The sequence below is a fragment of the Pan troglodytes genome, chromosome 12 (genome assembly GCF_028858775.2).
Source record: "Pan troglodytes isolate AG18354 chromosome 12, NHGRI_mPanTro3-v2.0_pri, whole genome shotgun sequence".
In the NCBI taxonomy this organism is placed as follows: Eukaryota; Metazoa; Chordata; class Mammalia; order Primates; family Hominidae; genus Pan; species Pan troglodytes.
This window is the reverse complement of record NC_072410.2, coordinates 74,279,126-74,305,152: the sequence shown is the minus strand read 5'-3', so window position 1 is coordinate 74,305,152 and position 26,027 is coordinate 74,279,126. Positions and strand designations below refer to the sequence as shown.

Below are 26,027 nucleotides of genomic sequence, written 5' to 3'. Positions count from 1 at the left end.
GACGGGGTTTCACCATATTGGCCAGGCTGGTCTCGAGCTCCTGACCTCAAGTGATCCACCCACCTCGGCCTCCCAAAGTGCTGGGATTACAGGCGTGAGCCACCACGCTTAGCCACATTCATGGTGTTGACACGGTTTTGTTTGAACCAGTTATGAAATCAGTAGCATGTTTGAAACTATCAAATTTTGGTTCCTTTTGAACTGGATATGTTAGATAATACAGCTAATAGTGTTATTGTTTTTAAAAACAGAGCCACCTTTAAAATAGCATAAAGTACTTTATCAATGAAAAAATACCATTATGAAGTATTTTCAAATGTGACAATAAACAAATGAGTCTTCAGTTTAAATTTCATAGCAAAATTGGCTGAACGCGGTGGTTCATGCTCGTAATCCCAGCACTTTGGGAGGCCGAGATGGATCCCTCAGGAGTTCAAGACCAGCCTGGGCAACATGGTGAAACCCCATCTCTAGGGCAACATGGTGAAACCCCATCTCTACCAAAAATATGAAAATTAGCCGGGCGTGGTGGTACACACCTGTGGTTCCAGCTACACGAGAGGCTGAGGTGGGCAGATCACTTGAACCTGGGAGGTGAAGGTTGCAGTGAGCCATGATTGCACCATTGCACTCCAGCTTGGACAACAGAGTGAGACCCTGTTGATAAATAATGAACGAATCAACAAAAATAGATTGGGTACTATAATTAAAAATTGTAAGTTCTACCCAGAGAATTTTTATTGCTTTTGTTCCACGAAGTTCAAGACTGTACCTTGGACAAATCATTGATAATCAGGTGTTCTCTATTATGATGGTGATTTGGATCATTCATTGCTTATTTTTAATGTTGAAGTTAAACTTTTTTTCACAGTTAATTGGCAAGGCATTGCAGGAAGCACACTTATAAATGTTTTAAACAAATAAGATACAGGCAAAATCCTTTTGCAAAGAAGTGTTTGGTTTCACAAAGTTAATTTCATGTTGGAGATTTCAAATTAATTTGGCTATAAGTTATCTACCATAAATAAATCTATTTAAGGTGTATTTTTCCTACCATTCTACTGTTATAGAAACAGTACTTAATTTGTTATCACTTTACAATATTCAGAAATGGTATTCATGTAGCTTTCTTATGTTATCAGGATAAGCCTCTTACCAGTTTTAGGTGTTGTGTTTCAAAATAATGTTCCTTGAATCATAATGGATGTTTGTTAAAAGAAGTGAAGTTAGGCCAGGCGGGGGGCTCACGCCTGTAATCCCAGCACTTTGGGAGGCCAAGGCGGGTGGATCATCTGAGGTCAGGAGTTCAAGACCAGCCTGACCAACATGATGAAACCCCATCTCTACTAAAAATACAAAAATTAGCTGAGTGTGATGGCGAGTGCCTGTAATCCCAGCTACTCAGGAGGCTGAGGCAGTAGAATCACTTGAACCCAGGAGGCGGAGGTGGCAGTAAGCTGAGATGGTGCCATTGCACTCCAGCCTGGACGACAAGAGTGAAACTCCATCTCAAAAAAAAGAAGTCAAGTTAGAGATATACTAATTTTTTAGTAAGTATATTTTATAGGTGCTTCATTTATAAGATAAAGTTTCTGTAAGTGGTTTCTCATTATAGTGCATTTTCTTGTTAGATTATTTTACCATCACCTTACTCTTTTATAAAATTAGAAGCAAGGTAGATCCTTTTTATTAAAAAGAAAAATTAGGCTGGGCACAGTGGCTCACACCTGTAATCCCAGCACTTTGGGAGCCTGAGGCGGGAGGATCACTTGAGCTCAGGCAACACGGTAAAACCATATCTCTACAAAAAATACAAATAAAAATTAGCCAGGTGTGGTGGTACATGCCTGTGGTCCCAGCTACTTGGGAAGCTAAGGTGGAAGGATCGTTTGAGCCTGGGAGGTTGAGGCTACAGTGAGCCATAATTGTGTCACTACACTCCAGCCTGAGTGACAGAGGGAGACCTTGTATCTCAAAAAAAGAAAAGAAAAAAAAAAAAGAAAAATTAGTTTATGGAGAAGTAATCTCTCTGTTGGGGCTTTTGCATAATGCCATGCAAGTTGTGCCCTCTGCAAGTCCACCTGGCTTAAGGCAGTGAGTGGGGCCTGAAATTCAGCCCACATTCCATTCGTCTAGCTGTGTGCCTTGAATAGGGAACCATTCACCTGGAGGAAGATTTGCCTTTTTTCCAACTCACACAGAGACACAATATGGGCTAGCGGCTGCAAATGTTCTTCTTCAGAGGTGTTAGAATACTGAACTCAAAAAGAATTGCCTCAGGCTTCATCCTAAAAGACAGGAATTGGAGAGGTCATTGTTTTTGCTAGCCTCTTGGATGTGGCATGTGGGCATCATTGATTCAAATCCTTTGTACTTGCTCTTCTTTCTGCCCAATACTCTTTTCCCTCAGATATCATTCTTTCCCTCCCTGAGGTCTTTGCCCAACTGTGTAGCCTACCTTCTCCTTCAGGATTTCTCTGACCTCTATATTTAAAATTGTAACCACTTTCCCCAACACTCTATTTCCCTTTCCTCTTAATTTTTTTAAATTTCTTGGCCATTTGTATGTCTTCCTTTGAGCAATGTCTGTTCTGATCATTTGCCCATTTTTAAATTAGAGGATTTTGGTTTGTTTGTTTTCCTGTTGAGATGCTTGAGTTCCTTTTATATTGTAGATGTTAATCCCCTGTCAGATGAGTAGTTTGCATATATTTTATTCATTCTGTAGGTTGTCATTTCACTGTTGTTTCTTTGCTGTGCAGAAGCTTTTTAGTTTGATATAATTCCGTTTATTTTTGCTTTTGTTACCTATGTTTTTGAGGTCTCATTCATAAAATCTTTTCCCAGACCAATGTCCCGAAGTGTTTCATCTTTGTTTTCTCCTGGTAGTTTTATTGTTTCAGTTCTTACATTTAGGTCTTTGATCCATTTTGAGCTGATTTTTGTATAGGGTGACAAGTGGGAGTCTGGTTTCATTCTTCTGCCTGTAGATATATATCCAATTTCTTTTGTATCATTTATTGAAGAAACTTTCTTTCCCCCAGTTAGTATTCTTGGCACCTTTGTCAAAAATCAGTCCACTGGCGGAGGGGGTGGGGCGCGGTGGCTCATGCCTATAATCCCAGGACTTTGGGAGGCCGAGGCAGGCAGATCACTTGAGGCCAGGAGTTTGAGACCAGCCTGGCCAACATGGTGAAATTCCATCTCTACTAAAAACACAAAAATTAGCTGAGTGTGGTGGCACGCCTCTGTAATCCTAGCTGTTCAGGAGACTGAGCACAAGAATCACTTGAACCTGGGAGATGGAGGTTGCAGTGACCCGAGAACACTCCTCTGCCTTCCAGCCTGGGTGGCAGGGCAAGACTGTCTCCAAAAAAAAAAAATAGTTGGCTGTAAATATGTCAATTAATGTCCAGGTTCTCTATTCTGTTCCATTGGTCTATGTGTCTTATTTTTATGCCAGTACCTTGCTTTTTTGGTTACTACAGCTTTGTATTATATTTTGAGGTCTGTTCATATTTTGCCTCCAGTTTTGTTCTTTTTGCTCAAGATTGTTTTGCCTATTTGGGGTCTTTTGTAGTTCCATACAACTTTCAGGATTATTTTATATTTCCGTGAAGGATATTATTGGTATTTTGATAGAACTTATAGATTGCTTTGGGGGTAGTATTGTCATTTTAACAATAGTAATTTTTCCTATCCATGAGTATGGGATGTCTATTTGTATTGTCTTCAACTTTTTTGTAGGTATTTTAATTTTATTTTTTGTAGCTATTGTGAATGAGATTGCCATCTTGATTTCTTTTTCAGCTAGTTTGTTGTTTTGTGTATAGAGATATTACTGACTTTTGTGTATTAATTTTGTATCTTGCAACTTTACTGACTGTATCAGTTCTAAGAGTTTTTTGGTAGAATCTTTATTTTTTCTATATATAAGATCATGTTGTCTGCAAACAGGGACGTTTGACTTCCTCTCTTCCAACATAGATGCCTTTTATTTCTTTCTCTTACCTAATTGCTCTGGCTAGGGCTTCCAGTACTATGTTGACTAAGAGTGGTGCAAGTGAGCATCCTTTTCTTGTTTCAGTTCTTAGGGGAAACGCTTTCAGCTTTTCCCAATTCAGTAAGATATTAGCTGTGGATCATGAGGTCACATTTTACTTGGGGAAAAAGAGGTAAAGTATTATGTGTTGTTTCATAGTGGCCAGCATCTGATTTACTTAAGCCTGTTAGTGTTATCAATAACAACAGCATTTCCTACCTTAAGAGAGTTTATGGTCTAGTTGGAGAGAAAACAAGTCATTATCTTCATGGCTTTATTATCTACAATAACTTTTAAATTAGACATTGAAAGTAAATAGGAAATCTTTATGGTAATAAAAATTTCCACCTTTGAGATATAGATTAGAAATTTCATATCTGAGTCTTATTTTAAATGTCTTTTTGTAAGCTAAAATTTATAAACATTTTCTAACTTTTCTAATTATTAATGGTGTAATTTAGATTATACCATTTTACTTTTCTTTAGTTATTCAGACTAATATATCACCAAGATGAAGAACTTACAGCAGTAAATATAAGTAGGTATGAGAGCATAACTTTATCTGTTGTAGAACCTGCTGATTTTGCCAGTCTTTTAAAGCCCATTTTTAATGGAGTATCCATTTGACTTCATGAATATTATATAAATTTGTCGTACATGTAGGCTTGTGTATAATCATGACTAAAAACAATAATAATTATTTTTGTTTCTGCATAATTATTCACTTAGCATTTATAGGTTTACATGACCTAGACTGACGAATTACATATTTTTATCTCCTGTAACTGGCATGTAATTAACATAGTACTTCATAACTGCAGATATGCATAGGTAATGATAGTATTCAAGTAAAAATGCAAAAAAAAAAAAGGAGTAACGATGTACATTCTTAGCTAATTTAATCTGTTTAAGGGGAAACCTTACTGAAATACAGTTTAAGTTTTCGTTTTCATTGTGAATAATTAAAGAAGAGAACTTGCATTATTTCTGGTATCTCTCCATCTCTTTTACACAGTATTGTTCACAAAACTGTTTCGTGATTTTAAGTGAACAAAATCAGACTTCCGAATAATATATAATATCTCATTTTTGTTTGATGTGCGTTTATGCTTTCTTAGAATATACACCAAAATTGTAACGCTGGTTATCTTCGGGGGCATGCAAATACTTAGAATAGCCTCTCCTTTATAAAGAACATTAATATTATTACTTTTTCCCTTTTCAGAATCTGATATTGATGCTGCTGCTGCAATGATGCTTTTAAATACTTCTATAGAACAAGGAATTTTAGAATGTAAGTAATCATGCCTTTTTAAAAAAAAAATTTTAGTGCCTTTTCAAATTTAACCTAGACTATAAAATAACTATTACAGACAAAATTACTTCTTTCCAACCAAATTGTATTTTGATCTGAGTAACTCGGTTTCTGTTTTATTATACTTTCATTAATTTATGTGAGCAATTGAGAGATTGAAGTTAATGCTGTGATTTTTCTTACATTGACCAAGAAATGAAAAATATAGAAAATGAACTCAAAGAGCTAAAAGTAAAAATGAAAACTATAAACAAGAAAATATAGTAAGTAAAGTGTATTTATGAACTTGGACTAGGAGAAGCTTTCTTTAAGATACAAAATGCAAAATCCATGAAGGAAAAAAATGGGTAAATTTAATAAAACATCAAAATTTTAGCATTCTGGTCAGGCATGGTGGCTCACGTCTGTAATCCTAGCACTTTTGGGAGAACAAGGCAGGTGGATCACTTGAGACCAGGAGTTCCAGATCAGCCTGGGCAACATGGCAAAACTCCATCTCTACAAAAATTAGCCAGATGTGGTGGTGCATGCCTGTAGTCCCAGCTACTCAGGAGGCTGAGGTGGGAGAATTGCTTGAACCTGGGAGGTGGGGGTTGCAGTGAGCCATGAGCACTGCAGTGAGCTGGAGAGCACTGCACTCCAGCCTGAGGGACAGAGTGAGACTCTGTCTCCAAAAAAAAAAAAAAAAGCATTCTGACAACAAAATATATCTAAGAAAAGTGACATAAAATGCTGGAGACATGTTTTTTCCATATATAACAAAGGATTAGTATCAAGTATATACATAAAAAGGATTCTGCAAGCAAGAAATAAGAAAACAGTTCAACCGAAAAGTCAGCAAAATATATGACTAGGTGGATCTTAGAAGAGGAAATATATGTGGGCAATACACATGTGAAAAGATGTGTAACTTCTCTAGAAATTTGGGAAACACAAAATGAAATAATATTGAGGTAACTTTTTTGTCCATAAAATTATAAAAAATTTAAGTAATTGAGAATGGTGTTAAGTAGGGAATAAGTTTTGTCATACACTGTTGGGAGTAAATTGGTACAACCACTTTGGAGGGCAATTTGAGAATACCAATTATAATTTTAAATGTATATATCCCTTAGCAATTTTTTCATATCTCTTTTTAAAAATTACTTGCATATATTCAAGAAAAGGCATCCAGAAGGATTTGTATTGCAGCATGATTTATACTAATGAAAAATTGGAAACAGCCTAAATATTAACACGGAAGTGATTAGCTAAACAGTGGTACATTCATATTGAGGCATTCTTTGTAAGCAATTCAAAATAGTTATATATGCTATAGAAAAGTCAAGACATTGTTAAATGGTTTTTAAATGTTTCAAATTAATGCTTGCAAAATGATGTGATCTGGGTAAAAAAAAATAAAAAATCTACAAAGCATCATGAATCTAAAACATTTGTTGCTCAAGAGTAATGTAGTAGTTTAAAATTGGTCTGTTTTTGCAACCAAACACATTTGACCTATTGATGGAACTTTTATTTTCCACAGGTGAGAAGCCTCTTCCTCTTAAAACAGCATTGCAAAAAAAGAGGAGTTACGGCAATGCATTTCATCATCCCAGTGCTGTACGATTACAAGAGAGTGATTCTTTAGCCACCAGCATTGATCCAAAAGAAGATCACAATTACAGTGCAAGTAGCATGGCAGCACAGCGTTGTGCATCCAGGTCTAGCGTGTCTTCCCTGTCTTCTGTGGATGAGGTATATGAATTTATCCCAAAGAATAGTCACGTGGGAAGTGATGGCAGTGAAGGATTTCACAGTGAAGAAGATACAGACGTTGACTATGAAGATGATCCTCTTGGAGACAGTGGCTATGCATCACAGCCTTGTGCAAAAATCTCTGAAAAAGGGCAGTCAGGCAAAAAGATGCGAAAACAGACATGTCAAGAAATTGATGAGGAGCTCAAAGAGGCAGCTGGATCTCTGCTCCACCTTGCTGGAATTCGTACATGTTTAGGTTCCCTAATAAGTACTGCAAAGACACAAAATCAAAAGCAACGGAAAAAATAGAAATACTTAAAGTGTGGCAATACTCTTTCACTTAATTCTTTACAAGGGATATCAAAGCCATAATGGACTTCGTTAGTTTTAGGGTAGGGAAGGGATACTAATTACTTATTTCTTTCAAAACATTTTTGGTTTTTGGTTTTTAAAATTTTTATTAAACAATTGCTGTTAGGATCATGCCTGATCAGAAATACATGATGTGAAGTCCTAAAAGCATAATTTTTGTGATAAATGTGTCCAAGATTTGAAAATTTTTATATAAGAAAATCCCCAGCCTCTGTCTTAAACTTGTGGGACAAAAATCCTTTCTTCTGTTAATATGCCAGAATGTAAGATTTGGCAACTCGATAAATTTTTTTCATTTTCTTTTCCAATCTGTAACTATAGTTACTGAACCAGCTAAAAATTTTGCTGATGTATTTTTCATATACTTCTCTCCTGACACGCAATCCGGTAACATAAGATTGAAATTTTTTTACTTTGTCTTAATTTGTTTCTAATTTTTTTGTTGTTGTCGTGTGAGCAAAGACAAACATAAATTGAAAAACATCCTGATGTTTAGAAAGTTTCTTTTGGTTACATAGGTAGAGAATACAACAAAGAGTTCTAAGACTTAGAAAAGACAATTTTGTGGTGTCATTTCATCCAAGAACACTCCCAATTCCTATTAGAATGGTAGCTTTGAAGTGTTTTTACTTCAGAGATCCTGCATAGCATTTATTGGGGCCTTTTATTCTTTCCCGAAGTGCTTTGCAAACATTAAGTTTTAGCCACTAGCTGCCTTTGTTGAGTATAAGTTATCCAGTGAGAGGATATAGCCAATTAAGTGTGTTATGGAGTACACCCATTTTGACACACTTGTAATAAGAGAATCTTTCATTTGCCTGCCATGTGTACTGTATTCTGAGAATCTTATAATCGGAATGGAGTGAAATGAAACATTTTGAGTACTGATGGCATGTTATCATACATAAAGTAGGTCATTTAGGAAAAAACTTCTGTCCAAGCTTTGTATGAATTAAATTCATAAGTATACCAAATTAAATCTTAATAGATTTAATGCAATTTTACGGACACAATACCTTCATGAATTTCAAAATTCATATAAAATTTGATCTTATGCAATACACCCTTTTGAGGAGGCAGTGTAATAACCTATAGTGCCATTGATCCATGAGAAAAAGATTTTCTGGTACTACTCCAAAAGTGCTTTGACTAAGTATCTTAACTATTTGAACAGTCTGCTTATATGAGACAGTTTTTCATAGTATCATTTGTATAATTTGATTAGATTATTCAGAAACAACAGGATGCTAAACTAATTCATTGTATCTTTTTTTTTACAATGGTGGAAGCAACTTTCTGAAAGTTCAGTCTTATGCTACATCCTAAGTCATAGACAATGACCTTGTTTTCATTATTCTGATAGATTGTATACATATGTACACATACATATACACATATGCACAGTCAAGGTCATGATGTTGATTTGCTGCTTTCAGCTGTTTCTGTGATTATAAAGCATTTTTTAAGAGACAAATTTTAACTTTTAATTTTTATTTTGGCAAAACTGTCAAATGAGAGAAATGATTTTAAAAACTTTTTTTTCAATTGACAAGACTTTAAGTCAGGGATAACAGTATTAATGTTCTCTGTTCTGTTTCCATGTTAAATTTAATTTAACCTGGATAGCCACATTAATGAACTGGTGCTGTCAAAATATAGTAATTTTAAAATTTGTTAATAATGAAAACCTCAAGCATGCAGGATGAGGTATTTGGGTTTTTTCTTTAGATCGATCACATCTACAGAAAATGGCTAAACCAAGTTAACTTTTATTATAGACAGTGAATAAAACACCAAAAACCCAAAAATGCTTTAACCACAGTATAAATAATAGATAATACACATCATCTTAATAACTATTTTTAAGTTATTTACCATAGCCTCTGGATAGACCTTAGGAACAGTGTTTCAGTGATCTGGCACCAGTTTATTTTGTTCTGCTGAAATTCTGTATCACAAATGTGCTACCTGGTTTCTGTCCATTAGATAATTACTCTTTATAAGAAAAGGAAAGAGAAGCAGAGTTAGTTCCAGCTCTAATAGGGATCTTCAAAGTTATTTTGTCTTGATGTATGTAACAGTAATTCTTTACATCTTTTGATTTTTCTCTTTTTATTCACTCTTCCCACGAATTTAAATGTTTAAGTTATATTCATCACTAGCAAGGATGATAAACACTTGTGCACTGAAAGCTAACAGGGAGAGGTTACACAATATTTTACAGTTTCTTAAACATAATTTAATGCATCACCTTCCACTTGCTAACATACCAAGTCAGTTATTTTCAAGGGAAGAACCTTTTAAATTATGGTCCTCCATTTACTACTTCCATTGAGAGTATGCTCTCATTCCTCAGGTGTTTTGAGAAACATGACTAATAACCACACAATTAAGTAGAGTCATTCCAAGTCCTATGGCCTGGAAATTGTATTCCCTATAATAATACAAATTTTCCTGTAATAAAGTCAACTTAGAAACTCCAAGGAGGTTACATGTTTTCCAACATATCCTAAAAACTGTGATATAAGCTAACATATAATTTGCCTTACGTCAAAAGAATATGTTTTGTTGCAGCTGATTCCGGTTTATAATAGATCCCTAGTAAAAAGCTTTGATTCAACACAATTGTTCATCTTCACATCCCAAACAGAATCAGTGTTTCTTGAATATATATTTTTGAAGTTTTTTTGTGCAATATATTACTAAATCAGTTATTATTTTACTTTTCAAATTCAGAGAAAGAAAACAGATTACCTGAATTCATGGAAAAGGTGGATCACCTCCCTTTTTCCACCTTCAAGCCTTTCCTGTCCTCATAGCCAGCATGACTTCTTTTAACTTGGATTCCTTTGTATATAGTAAAGTTTAGTATATATATATTTTTTTCTTTTTGCTACTTTCTGAGGCATTATGTAAAGGGCTCATACTAGAGGTTCAGTTAAATATACTTTAGCACAAAGTCAAACTAGAGAATGTGTTAAGGAGGGAATGTATATGTCTTGGTAGACCAGGAGGCCTTTGCCAGCAATTTAAGCAACAGATGTGAATACTTCACAAAGCTGTAAAGACCATTGTCTTAAATACTACAACAACTTAACACCCTTTTGTGAAGATCACAGCATTTATCTAAGAAACTTTGAGGCTTTCTGGTTTACATATATCTTACAGGTGTTTTTTTATATATATTTTTTTTAGTTTGAAATGTGTAAGCTTTGATTTAAACCAAGTTTACTTCAGTATGTTAATGATGTAGTAAAAATATTTATTGAAAGGTGAATTCGAGTATTTTAATGTTATACCTGCCATTTTTTTTCTTAAAGCATATTCTTTGCATCTAACTGCCAGTGCCATTGTCAAAACTTATTTTTTAAATCGTTGTACATTTCTTATTAAACTAAGTGCTTAATTTTAAAGTATGTTGCCATCATATAGTGTATAAAAATGTATAATTGCCAATTGATTGTAACTATTATTTATTTTTAAATGAAAGTGTAAGAATGCTTTCTGATTCAACAAATTTGTTATCAAACTGTTTCCTTATCCTCTTTTCTGATGTAGCATAAAAATTGTCCCGGTTTGAGTTATAACTGCCAGTAGATGACCAGTCACAAGTGAACCACTTCTCAGTTGCCAGTCTTTGCTCATATTAAAAACAACTTACAAATACTTAGTTTTTGTATCTAATCTCTGATTATTAAAATGTTTATAAAGTTTATTTTTACCAAAGAGATGCAATTCATTATGAGAAAGTATTGCATAATAAATTTTGTTTTATAACTTTTTTTGTGCTTTCTCTGATCTTTTGTAGGATAGGGTGGGACAGGAGAAGGATGGTAGGGCAGATGTGATGGCTATACTGCTACACACACTTTCCATTCAAATTGGAGTCAAGGAAATGAAAAATGCAGTTTAATTTCAATTTTTTTAAAAGTATTTTTTATGGTTTTTAGATGTTAATTATTGAAAGCTAAAACGACATTAATTAAATTACTATCTTCCTAAAGTTAAACTTCTTTTCCTATTAATTTACATGTATCTGAAATATTTTGAAATATAACTGGGAAAAATGGAGTAGAATATGAAACCAGCCTGGCCAACATAATGAAACCCCGTCTCTACTAAAAATACGAAAATTAGCCAGGTATAGTGGCGAACGCCTGTAATCCCATCTACCCAGGAGGCTGAGGCATGAGAAATGCTTGAACCCAGGAGGCGGAGGTTGCAGTGACCTGAGATCCCACCACTGCACTCCAGCCTACACAACGGAGTGAGACTGCATCTGAAAAAAAAAAAAAAAAAAAAAAAAAAGTCATCAAGAGCTTTATGCCAATAAGTTCAACAACTTCGGTGAATTAAAATGCAACAATAAGAAAACCCAATCTAAAAATGGGCTAAATACCCGAACGGACACCTCACCAGAAAAGATAAACAGATCACACTCATTGATATTTACCCAAATGAGTTGAAAACATGTCTAAACAAAAACCTGCACACAATTGTTATAGCAGCGTTGTTCATAATTGCCAAAACTTGGAAGCAAATAAGATGTCTGTCAGTAGGCAAATGTATAAACTGGTACATCCAGACAGCAGACTATTATACAGCAATTTTTTTTAAAAGCTATCGACATCCCAAAGAAGATATACAAATGGCCAAAAAGAACATGAAAATATCCTCGACATCACTAATTACTAGGGAAATGCAAATAAAAATCACAATGAGATACCACCTCGTATCCATTAGAATGACTACTATTAAAAGGTTAAAAACGCCACCAAAACTAAGTGACGAGTGTTGGCAAGGATTGGAACACTTGTGCAGCCACTATGGAAAGCAGTATGGAATTCAAAATAGTGCAGTCACTGAAAAGCAGTATGGAAGTTCCTCAAGAAATTAAAAATAGACCAGCAGATTTACTTCTGGGCACATACCCAAAAGAATTGAAAGCAGGTTCTCAAAGAGGTGTTTGTCTACCCATGTTTAGAGCAGCATTATTCACAATAGCCAAAAGGTGGAAGGTTCACAAATGTTCATCGATAGATGAATGAATAAAATATGGCACATACAGACAATGGATTATTATTTCACCTCAAAAGGGAAGGGAATTTTGACGCAAGCTACAACATGGATGAAACTTGAGGACATTATTCTAAGTGAAATAAGCCAGTCAGAAAAAGAAGGATACTGTATGGTACCTACAGTAGTCAAACTGATAGAGACAGAAAGTAGAAAGATGTTTGCCAGGGGCTGGAAGAAGAGGGGAATGAGAAGTTGTTTAATGGGCATGGAATTTGTGTTTTGCAAAATGAAAGAGTTCTAGAGATTGTTTTCACAACAGTGTGAATGTACTTAACACTATTGAACTGTACACACAAAAATAGTAAATGTTATATATATTTTACCACAAATAAGAAAAACAAATGAGATATCAAGCTATGATGGAAATTTAAACACGTATTACTAAGTGAAAGAAGCCAATCTTTGCCTTAGTTGAAAGGTTCACTTACTGAGCCTTAGAAGTCTCATTTCTGTGATTCCAACTACGATCTTGTATCGCTTAGCAACAGGAATACCTTCTGAGAAAAGTATCAGGCTGTTTTCTTATTGTGGGAACATCATAGGGTGTACTTACACAAACTTAGATGGTATGGCCTACTACACAACTAGACTATATAGTAGATAGCCTACAGCTCAGGCTACAAATCTATGCAACATGTTACTGTCCCAAATACTGTAGACAGTGGTAATGCAATGGTATTTGTGTATCTTAACCATATCTAAACATAGAAAAGGTACAGTAAAAACAGTATAAAAGATAAAAAATGCTCCACCTGTATAGGGCACTTACCATGAATGGAGCTTGCAGGACTGGAAGTTGCTCTGGGTGAGTCAGTGAGTGTGAGTGGTGAGTGAATGTGAAGGCCTAGGACATTACTGTACACTACTGTAGACTTTTTAAACACTGTACTCTTAGGCTATACTAAATTCATTTTAAAATTTTTTCTTCAACAATAAACATTAGCTTACTGTAACTTTATAAACTTTAATTTTTTTAAACTTTTTGACTCTTTCACAGCTTAAAACACAAACACATTGTACAGCTGTACCAAAATATTTTTTCTTCATATCTTATAAGCTTTGTTCTATTCAAATTTTTCTTTTTACTTTTTAAACATTTTTCTTAAAAACTAAGACACAAACACACACATTATCCTAGGCCCACACAGGGTCAAGATCATCAGTATTACTGTCTTCCACCTCCACATCTTGTCCCACTGGAAGGTCTTCAGGGGCAATAATATGTATGGCGCTATTATCTCCAATGATAGCAATGCCTTTTTCTGGAATATCTCCTGAAGGACCTGAGTTTGTTTTACAGTTAGCTTTTCTTTTTTTTTTAATAGGAGTATACTGTAAAATAATGGTAAAAAGTATAGTAAATATATAAACCAATAGCATAGTCATTTATTTTCAAGTATCCTGTACTGTACCTTATTGTATGTGCTATACTTTTATATGCCTGGTAGTGCAGTAGGTTTGTTTATACCAGCATCACCATAAACACAATATATATAATATGATAATATGAGGGCTAAGGCATCACTAGGTGATAGGAATTTTTCATCTTCATTATGATCTTATGGGACTGCTGTTGTCTATGTGGTCTGTCCTGGCCTTTGACTGAAACATCATTATGCAGCTCATGGCAGTATATGACATTCTAGAAAAAACAAAACTATGGAGACAGTAAAAAGATCAGTAGTTACCAGGGGTTGTGGGGGAGCATGGGCTTTTTAGGGCAGTAAAAGTATCCTTCATGATGCTGTAATGGTGTATATATATCATTATACATTTGTCAAAACCCACAGAAATTAAAACCAGACAGAGTGAAACCTAGTGTAAACTATGGATTTTAGTTACTAGTGATGTATTAATATTGGCTCATCCATTGTAATAAGTGTACCACACTAATGCAAGACATTAATAATAGGAGAAACTGGGGCTGTGGTGGGGGCACAAAGGAGGGTATAAGAGACCTCTTGGTACTTTCCACCCAATTTTTCTGTAAACCTAAAACTCCTCTAAAAAAATAAAGTCTATTAATTAAAAAACAAAACCTAAAACAACTGGCACTTGAAAATACTTCCAATGGCCAAAGCTAGAACAATATGAGCACCAAAATAAAAATGTAGTCTTGGCCGGGTGCGGTGGCTCACACCTGTAATCCCAGCACTTTGGGAGGCCGAGGAGGGCAGATCACGAGGTCAGGAGTTCAAGACCATCCTGGCCAACATGGTGAAACCCCGTCTCTACTAAAAACACAAAAATTAGCTGGGCATGGTGGCGCGTGCCTGTAATCCCAGCTACTCAGGAGGCTGAGGCAGGAGAATTGCTTGAACTAGGGGTTGCAGTGAGCCGAGATCATGCCACTGCACTCCAGCCTGGGCTAAATTCCACCTTCCAGAGCGAGATTCCATCTCAAAAAAAACAAAACAAAACAAAACAATTGTAGTCTTATATCTTAATGTATAAAGTAAATATCTATGAGTCCATACTGATACAAATAAATGATTGAATATGTTAATACATGAGGGAAAAGAGACAAATCTCCCATGCAGAAGAATTCCACATAAATTATGCAGCTACTCCACCCTAAAGGAGGAAGCATAACTTCCCATTTCTTAAATGTGGGCTTGCATAAGGGCTTCCTTCCAGAGTTTAGTGTGGAAGGGACAGTGATGCGGGTAGTACCTTCATGGTGGAGAAACCTGACAGACACTACTTCAGTCAGGCATCCTAGGTCAACATCAGCAGTCATGACTGACGTTGATAGCACGTGTTCTTGATATTGCATAGAAATGGACTTTCCCTCTGTGATCTGCCTCCCAAAACTCATAGCCTAATTTTTAAAAAGAAATCAGACAAATTCTAGTAGTTTGGCATCCTACAACAAGCCTGACCAGTATTCCTCAAAGCTGTCAAGATCACTGAAAACAATCAAAGTCTGAGAAATTTCATAACCAAAAGGACCCTAAAGAGACACAGCAACTTAATGGGATGCATCCTGAATGGGGTCCTGGAATAGAAAAAATGGTATTAGTTTAAAAACTAAGAATACCTAAATAAAGTATAAACTTGTGTTAATAATAATGTATCAATAGCAGTTCATTAATTGTAACAAATGTACCATACTAGTATAAGAGGTTAGCAGCAGGGAAAACTGTGGAGGGCAGAGGGTATATGGAAAGTATCTGTATTATTTGCTCAATTTTTTTAACTCTAAAATGACTCTTTAAAAAGTCCAGTAAAAAAAAAAAAAAAAAAAAAAACTGAAAGCAAACTCCAAGTTCACATGGCTTCACATGAATTACATTTATTATTTAAGGAAGAAATAATACCATTATACCCAAACTCCTTAAAAGCAATAAAAAAAAGAAGACAAGAAAATATTTCATAACTTGCTTTATGAGGCTATAGGTTTAGCATTAACCTAATATTAAAACTGAGTAAAGACATTACCTGCTGGGTGCAGTGGCTCATGCCTGTAATCCCAGCACTTTGGGAAGTCGAGGCGGGTGGATTACTTGAGGTCAGGAGTTCAAGACTAGCCTGACAAATATGGCGAAACCCCGTCTCTACTAAAAATACAAATATTAGCCGGGAGTGGTGGCACGTGCCTGTAATCCTAGGTACTTGGGAGGCTGAGGCAGGAGAATCATTTGAACCTGGGAGGCAGAGGCTGCAGTGAGCCGAGATCGCACCACTGCACTCTAGCCTGGGTGATAGAGTGAGACAGTCTCACAGGAAAAAAAAAAAAAGACATTACCAAAAAACTACAGACCAATATTCGTCATGAATATAGACACAAAAATTCTTAACAAAATATCATCAAATAAAATTCAGTAGTGTAAAAAAGAGACAATAACCAATGGGGCCGGCCCTAGGAGTGCAAGTTGGTTCAATACTAAAAATCATCATTATAATTCATCATATCAACAGAGGCAAGAAGAAGAATGTTGGGAACAGGCCCCCAAAACTGGCCATAAACAAAATCTCTGCAGCACTGTGACATGTTCGTGATGGCCATGACGCCCACACTGAAGGTTGTGGGTTTACTGGAATGAGGGCAAGGAACACCTGGCCCATCCAGGGCGGAAAATCACTTAAAGGCGTTCCTGAACCACAAAGAACAGAATGAGCGATCTGTGCCTTAAGGACATGTTCCTGCTGCAGATAACTAGCCAGACCCATCCCTTTGTTTTGGCCCATCCCTTTATTTCCCCTAAGAAATGCTTTTAGTTAATCTATAGAAACAATGCTTATCACTGGCTTGCTGTCAATAAATATGTGGGCAAATCTTTGTTTGGGGCTCTCAGCTCTGAAGGCTGTGAGACCCCTGATTTCCCACTCCACATGCTATATTTCTGTGTGTGTGTCTTTAATTCCTCTAGTGCTGCTGGGTTAGGGTCTCCCTGACTGAGCTGGTCTCGGCAAGTGGCGCCCATACGTAGGGCTCGAACCCAGGTTGAAGGGTCGCCAGAGCGACAGTTGGAGAATGTGGAACTAAGCTGGAGGACACTCGAGTACTCTTAAAGCAATTCCCGTGGTGAGTAAGAAGGGGAGCTCGGAAGCATCAAGGGGAGCTCGGAAGCATCAGGGTAACAATGGGACAAGTGTGGGCTCTGGTTCGTTCCACCTTGGAACCTTTTCACACTGATGATGAGGAGGAAGGAGAGTATAATGAAGTAACAGAGCAGGTTTGTTTGCCAGCTAAAGCTAAAGTGGCAAAGGAGGGAGAGGTTCATCCCTACCCTTCTGCACCCCCTCCTTATTTTGAAGAAAAAGAGTGGCCTGACCCTCCAGATCTTTCTTTTCCAGAGGACACTGGGCGAAAAGTAGTTGCCCCAGTGACTGTTCGAGCAGCACCTTGAGCGACCACTCTCAGTTCTATTCAGGCAGGAATCCAGCAAGCTAGAAGAGAGGGTGATTTAGAGGTTTGGCAGTTCCCTGTTAGAATACACCCCACAGATCAACAGGGAAATATTACAGCTACATTTGAGCCTTTTCCTTTTAAATTAGCTCGGTTACAGGAGTCTCTTAAAAAGGTGATTGCAGGGGCTCAGTGGCTCACGCCCGTAATCCCAGCACTTTGGGAGGCCGAGATGGGCGGATCACGAGGTCAGGAGATCAAGACCATCCTGGCTAACATGGTGAAAGCCCATCTCTACTAAAAATCCAAAAAAATTAGCCGGATGTGGTGGCAGGCGCCTGTAGTCCCAGCTACTGGGGAGGCTGAGACAGGAGAATGGTGTGAAACCAGGAGCTTGCAGTGAGCTGGGATCATGCCACTGCACTCCAGCCTGGGGAACAGAGTGAGACTCCGTCTCAAAAAAATAAAATAAAAAAAAGGTGATTGTAGATTTGGCTGCTCAGGATATAGTGTTGCGGTTATTAGCTTTCGACAATGCTAATCCTGATTGCCAGGCTGCTGTGTGACCTATTAGACGGAAAGCACATTTAGTTGATTATATCAAGGCCTGTGACGGTATCGGAGGTAATCTGCATAAGGCCACTCTGCTAGCCCAGGCAATGGCAGGACTGAGAGTGGACAAAGGAAATACTCCATTTCCTGGAGCTTGTTTTAACTGTGGGAAGCATGGTCATGCTAAAAAAGAATGTAGAAAAAATCAGCAAGTCAGGCCACCAGATAGGGGAAAAAAGAAAACTGCTAAGCCTGAAATATGTCCAAAATGTAAAAAAGGAAAACATTGGGCTAGTCAGTGTCATTCTAAGTTTGATAAAGAAGGGAACCTGATTTTGGGAAATGCCATGAGGGGCCCGTCCCATGCCCTGTTCCAAACCGGGGCATTTCCGGCTCAGGCCATTCCCTCACCCCTGTACAATGTCTGTCCCCTGACACAGCCAGTAGTGCTGCAGTAGATTTATGCTACACAAAAGCAGTGAGCCTTCTGCCTGGGGAACCCCCACAAAAGGTCCCACCAGGAGTCTGTGGACCCTTGCCAGTGGGGACGATAGGATTACTTCTAGGAAGGTCTAGTTTGAATTTAAAAGGAGTACAAATACATACAGGAGTCATTTATTCAGATTACAATGGGGAAATTCAAATTGTGATATCTACTTCTGTTCCCTGGAAAGCAGAGCCAGGAGAGCGCATAGCACAGCTCCTGATTGTGCCATATGTGGGAATGGGGAAAAGTGAAATTAAATGAACAGGAGGATTTGGAAGCACAAATAAACGAGGCAAAGCAGCTTACTGGGTAAATCAAATTACTGATAAACGTCCTACCTGTGAAATAACTATTTATGGAAAGAAATTAAAAGGTTTGGTAGATACAGGAGCAGACATTTCAATCATTTCTCTACAGCACTGGCTGTCCACGTGGCCAATTCAACCCACTCAATTTAACATGGTTGGAGTTGGTAAAGCCCCTGAAGTATATCAAAGTAGTTATATTTTGTGTTGTGAAAGGCCCGATGGACAATCTGGGACTATTCAACCAATTATAACTTCTGTACCTATAAATTTATGGGGGAGAGATTTATTACAACAATGGGGAGCACAAGGTCTAATTCCTGAACAATTATACAGCCCTCAAAGTCAACATACGACATGAAATGGGGTATGTCCCTGGTATGGGACTAGGAAAAAATTTGCAAGGTTTGAAGGAACTGCTTCAGGCAGAAAGACAAAGTTCCCACTAAGGTTTATGTTATCATTTTGGATGGTGGCCATTGTTAAGCCTCCAGAACCTATACCTTTAAAATGGTTAACAGATAAGCCAATTTGGATAGAACAATGGCCACTAAGTAAAGAGAAACTGGAGGCTTTAGAAGACTTAATTACTGAACAGTTAGAAAAAGGACACATAGCTACAACATTTTCCTCTTGGAATTCTCCAGTTTTCGTAATTAAGAAAAAATCAGGTAAATGGAGAATGTTGACAGATCTTAGAGCCATTAACTCAGCTATACAACCTATGGGAACATTACAGCCAGGATTGCCTTCCCCTGCTATGATTCCAAAAAATTGGCCTTTAATCATCATAGATTTAAAACACTGTTTCTTTACTATCCCCTTAGCTGAGCAAGACTGTCAATGGTTTGCATTTACAATTCCTGCAGTAAACGACCTGCAGCCTGCTAAGTGTTTTCATTGGAAAGTGTCCCACAAGGCATGTTAAACAGTCCAACAATTTGCCAGACTTATGTAGGACAAGCAATTGAACCTACTTGTAAAAAATTTTCACAGTGTTACATTATTCATTATGTGGACAATATACTTTGTGCTGCCCCCACTCTAGAAATATTACTCCAATGTTATGATCACTTGCAAAATTCAATTTCTTGCACTGATTTAATTATAGCTCCTGACAAAATTCAGACTACTACTCCTTACTCCTACTTGGGGACCTTAGTAAATGACACTACCATTGTGCCACAGAAAGTAACCGTACATAGGGATCAATTGAAAACATTAAATGACTTTAAAAAATTACTAGGGGACATTAATTGGATACAACCTGCTGTAGGCATTCCTACCTATGCCATGAGTAATCTATTTTCTATTCTTAGAGGAGATACTAGTCTCACTAGCCCTCGGCAATTAACAAAAGAAGCTAAGGCAGAGTTACAGCTGATTTAAAAGCAAGTCCATAAGGCTCAAATAAATAGAATAGATCCAGAGAAGACTCTAGATTTGCTAATTTTTCCAACTCACCATTCACCTACTGGTGTTATTGTCCAAGAGCAGGACTTAGTAGAATGGCTTTTTCTTCCACATACTAATTCATGGACTCTAACTCCTTATTTGGATCAAATTGCTACTATGATAGGTAATGGGAGAACTAGGATTGTTAAATGACATGGATATGATCCTGGAAAAATTATTGTCCCTCTCACAAGGGCACAAATACAGTAAGCTTTTATAAACAGTCTTACTTGGCAAACCCATTTAGCTGACTTTGTGGATATTCTTGATAATCATTTTCCTAAAATGAAACTGTTTCAATTTTCGAAATTAACTGATTGGATCCTCCCTAGAATAACTAAATTTAAACCAATTGAAGGTGCTGAGAATGTTTTTACAGATGGGTCTATTAATGGTAAAGAACAGTAAACACATTACTGGCATCCCATATAATTCTCAAGGACAAGCCATTGTAGAACAAATGAATCTCTCCCTGAAACAGCAGTTACAAAAACAGAAAGGGGGAAACAGGGATTACGGGACAGCCCATATACAATTGAATCTAGCATTATTAACTTTAAATTTTTTGAGCCTGCCTAAAGGCCAGATGTTGTCAGCAGCTGAACAACATCTACAGAAACCAGCTGCAAAGACAGAAGCAGAACAACTTGTTTGGTGGAGAGATCCAATAACAAAAAGTTGGGAAATAGGTAAAATAATAACTTGGGATAGAGGTTATGCTTGTGTTTCTCCAGGACCGAATCAACAGCTGATTTGGATACCATCAAGACGCCTGAAACCTTATCATGAGCCAGATGCCGAGGAAGAGATTCCAGGAGGATCCTGAGGACCCCCCGGTTGGTTGCAGCCATGTTGAGACTGATGCTGAGGAGGACCCCAACTGTCACGAGCAACACCCATTGAACACAGCCACCTACTTGGGGACAGATCAAGAAGCTGTCACAGATGGTGGAAGAAAACCTGAGGAAAGCGAGACAACCAGTCACAATGAGTAATTTAATGATAGCTATGATAGCGATGATCACCATTGCTGAGAGTATTCCTTCCGCAAAGGCTGACACAGAGAACAATTATACTTATTGGGCATATTTATCAATCTTGGCTGGCAATAATGCCTGGATATAATCACTCTATGACACATTTACACATGCTTTCTGATCTCAGCATTTACCATAATAAATCTGCTCCTATAATTGAGGCATACTGCCCTCAAAAACCTATTTGTAAACAGAATTGGACCTGGCCAGAAAAAATGAACATACTTGTTTAGGAAGATTGCATTGCAGAACAGGCAGAGGTTCTGCTCAATGATTCCTATGGAATTATTTTTGATTGGTCCCCTAAGGGGATATTTAGCTTAAATTGCACCATTCAGTCTGCATGCCATGGCCACACTATGTTCAGCTGGTCTGAACAAAACGGTCAGATGGTAGAAATGATAAGAAGTATGGCAAGAGTTCCTATTTTGTGGAAACATGGCAGTATAGTGGCACCTCAACCTCAAATAATATGGCCTGCTGTAGGAGCTAAACATAAGGATTTGTGGAAACTCTTAATGGCTCTTAATAAGATCAAAATTTGGGAAAGAATAAAAAAGCATCTAGAAGGACACTCTACAGACTTGTCTTTGGATATTGCAAAATTTTAAAAAACTAATATTTAAAGCATCCCAGGCACACCTGACCTTAATGCCAGGAACTGGAGTGCTTAAAGGAAATGGATAAAAACACTTGGAAGGTCTGTGATTTCAATGATGACTGTGCTTTTAATCTGTGTTGTTTGTCTTTGTATAGTCTGCAGATGCAGATCCTGACTCCTGTGAGAAGCAGCTCACCTTGACAAAGCTGCCTTTGCTTTTATTGCTTTGCAAAACAAAAAAGGGAGACATGTTGGGAACAGGCCCCCAAATCTGGCCATAAACTGGCCCCAAAACTGGCCATAAACAAAATCTCTGCAGCACTGTGACATGTTTGTGATGGCCATGACGCCCACACTGAAGGTTGTGGGTTTACCAGAATGAGGGCAAGGAAAACCTGGGCCACCCAGGGCAGAAAACCACTTAAAGGCATTCCTGAACCACAAAGAATAGAATGAGTGATCTGTGCCTTAAGGATATGTTCCTGCTGCAGATGGGTCTAGCCAGACCCATCCCTTTGTTTTGGCCCATCCCTTTATTTCCCCTAAGAAATGCTTTTAGTTAATCTGTAATCTATAGAAACAATGCTTATCACTGGCTTGCTGTCAATAAATATGTGGGCAAATCTCTGTTTGGGGCTGTCAGTTCTGAAGGCTGTGAGACCCCTGATTTCCCACCCCACATGCTGGATTTCTGTGTGTGTGTCTTTAATTCCTCTAGCGCCTCTGGGTTAGGGTCTCCACAACTGAGCTGGTGTCGGCAGAAGAAAAAATACGACCATTTCAATAGATAGAAAAGCTTTTAACAAAATTCAGTATCATTCATAATAAAAACTCTAACCAAACCAGAAATTAAAGGAGGTGCTTTTATTGGAAGACAATTTTCTATGGATGTATTTTTTTTGCAATTTTTTAATTCTAGCAAAATATGTAACATAAAATTTTAATCATCTTGAAGTGTACACTTCAGTAACATTAAGTACATTCATGATGTAATGCAACCATCACAAATACCCATTTCCAGAACATTTTCATCATCCCAAACAGAAACTGTATTCATTAAACAATAACTCTCCATTCCCTGCCCCACTCCCGTAACCTCTTTTTATTGTTTGTCTCCATGAGTTTGCCTATTCTAGGTACCTCATTATACATGCAATCAATCATACAATAACTTCCCTTTTGTGTCTGGCTTATTTTCACTTGGCATAAAGTTTTCAGGTTTCATCCATGTGGTAGCATGTGTCAAAATTTTATTTCTTTTTAGGCTAAATAAAACACCATTGTTTGTATACAATATATTTTGTTCATCCATTCTTCTGTTGATGAATATTTGGGTTGTTTTCACCTTTTGTCTCTAATGCTGCTATTAACATTGATGTATAAGTGACTGCTGGAGTCCCTGCTTTCAATTTGTTAGGGATACCTAGAAGTAGAATTGCTGAATCATATGGGAATTCTGTGTCCAACTTTCTGAGGACCCACCAAACTGCTTTCCACAGCAGTTAGACGCTTTATATTCCCACCAGCAATGCACAAGTGTTCTACTTTCTCCGTATCCTCTCTAACACTTAATTTCTGTTTTTATGTGTTTTATTTTCATAATAATCATCCTAATGAGTGCAAAGGAGAGTGTCATTCATTTTTGCATGTCTTGCAAACAGAGGCACTGACAGTGTTTTTTTCCAGACTATCTTTTCAAGGATGTTTGTATAGTGAGCGGCCATGAAAAGTAGATATAGTATCTCTCATCAGAGAAGAGGACAAGTTTGTTTGCTGTCCAGTATCATAAAGATAATGGCTTACTCTGGGGCAAAAGTTGGACAAGTTTGCTTGTACCCTTTATAAAATATTTAGATTTCCTAAGCAGCATCCCCCTGGGCTACTCAGCATAACCCCAAAGGAGTGATGAGAGCCAATGTGATCATAAAGCTGATGTTGCTTGCTGAGCTATAATAAATTCTTTGGTCTTTGACCCAGAAGTCTGATGTCTCTTGCCAGCATCCATGAAACTATTGCAGGCTAGCCTGTTAGCTTGAAAGTAATATAAAAGCTCACACTCTTCACAGTTCTGGACATTCTTCTGCCTGATAAAAGCCATCTATTGAAAATCTACAGTAAACATTACACTGAATGGTGAGAGACTGACTCCTCCTTCTCCCAGTAATGAACAAGCCAAGTATGTCCACACTCACCCCTTCTATTCAATATTGTACTGAGGGTCTTTGTCATTGCAATAAGGTCACAAACTAAAAAAAGAAGGAGGAAGAGGAGGAAAAAGAGGAGCAAGAGAGAAAATAAAAGGCATACAGCATGGAAAGGAAGAGATAGAACCATCTTTATTTACAGACACCAGGATTATGTATGTAAAAATTCCTAAGGAATCTATAAAAGGCTATTAGAACTAATAAGTACATTTAGCAACGCCACAAGATACTAGGTCAGTATTTTAAAAATCAATTGTATTTATATTAGCAACACACTATTGGAAAATTAAATTTTAAAAAGCAATACCATTAACAGTAGCATACAAAAAATGAAATACAAAGGGGTAAATTTAACAAAATATGCGCAACACATGTACAATAAATGAAAACCAGAAAACATTGCTGACAAAACTTTAAAAGATCTAAATAAATGGACAGATAAACACTGTGTCCATGGATTCAAAGACTTAAATATTGTCAAGATGTCAATTCTTTCCAAATTGATCTATGCATTTATTTCAATCTCAATCAAAATCCTAGCTGGCTTTTTTTTTTTTTAAAGAAATTGGCAAGCTGATTTTAAAATTTGTATAGAAATGCAAATGACTTAGAATAGCCAAAAGATTTTTGAAAAAAAGAAAAACAAAATTGGATGACTTATACTACCTGACTTTAAAATTTGCTATAAGGCTACAAAAACTAAACAGTGTGGTATTGGCATAAATCTATATATATAGATCAATGGAACAGAATAGTTCAGAAAATAAAAACTCACATATATATAAGCAACTGTTTTTTGACAAGTACCAAGTTAACTCAAAGGATTAAAGATAATTTTTTTCAACAAATGGTACTAGAACAATTAGATATATATCAACAATGAGCCTTGACCCCTACCTCTCATCACACATAAATGTTTTTTTGAAATCAATCACAGACGTAAATGTAAAAAAAAGCTGACAGTGTAACACTTTTAGAAGAAAACATTAGAGAAAATCCTTATGATTTTGAGGCAGGCAAAGATTTATTAGATAGCACACACACAAAAAATTAAAAATTAAAAATTAGCCAGACATGGTGGTTGTGTACCTGTAGTCCCAGCTACTCAGGAGGCAAAGGATGTAGTGAGCCGTGATCACACCACTGCACTGCAGCCTGGGCAACAGACTGAGACCCTATCTCAAAACAAAACAAAATTAAAATTAAAAAATAAAAACAGGTGAATAAACACATTATGCTGAATTCCTACAATGGGGCAAAAAACCTTTAATTTTTTTCAGAAATAAAAAGAAACAAACTGCTGATACAATGTGTATGAAACCAATCTCAAAAGAATACACATATGTGATTCCGTTAACATGAAATTTTTAAAAAGACTAATCTAATCCTCTCTATAGTGACAGAAAGCAGATCAGTGATTGCCTAGGACACGGGCTTGGGTGGGGAGCGTTAAGAATCATGCATATATAGCAGAAGGGAGAAGAGCTTCTTGGTATTCTAAGTCAGTGTTTGCAAAACAAAAATAATTTGTCCTGCTTGACCTGCAGAGTAAGAGAAATAATACAAATTTGTTATTAACATGAAAAACTGAAATAAATTGGACAATTTCTATTACTTCCATAGCTGATGGCTGAATAAAAAAACCTTCAACTCATACTAATGACTCCCATGTAGAATATGAGATGGATTAGAGAGAAGTATTAAAAGGCGGCTGCGTGCGGTGGCTCATACCTGTAATCCCGGCACTTTGGGAGGCCAAGGCGGGTGGATCTCCTGAGGTCAGGAGTTGAAGACCAGCCTGGCCAACATGGTGATACTCCGTCTCTACGAAAAATACAAAAACTAGCTGGGCGTGGTGGTGTGCACCTGTAATCCCAGCTACTTGGGAGGCTGAGGCAGGAGAATTGCTTGAACCTGGGAAGCAGAGGTTGTGGTGAGCCAAGATCACGCCACTGCACTCCAGCCTGGGTGACAGAGTGAGACTCT

General features: G+C 37.1%; 1 protein-coding gene across 10 annotated transcripts in view; it reads left to right on the top strand.

Annotated features, from left to right (window-relative positions):
• The window catches only part of FOXN2 (forkhead box N2), a 64,929-nt gene extending 53,678 nt beyond the window's left edge, over window positions 1–11,251 (top strand). For all 10 annotated transcript variants that reach the window (XM_016948505.4, XM_009442436.5, XM_063789872.1 and 7 more), the window contains 2 exons: window positions 5,268–5,336; window positions 6,883–11,251. In XM_016948505.4, coding sequence (XP_016803994.1) covers window positions 5,268–5,336; window positions 6,883–7,406 — 593 coding nt within the window. In that variant the 3' untranslated portion in view covers window positions 7,407–11,251. The remainder of the gene's footprint in view (window positions 1–5,267; window positions 5,337–6,882) is intronic.
• The last annotated feature ends 14,776 nt before the right edge of the window (window positions 11,252–26,027 follow it).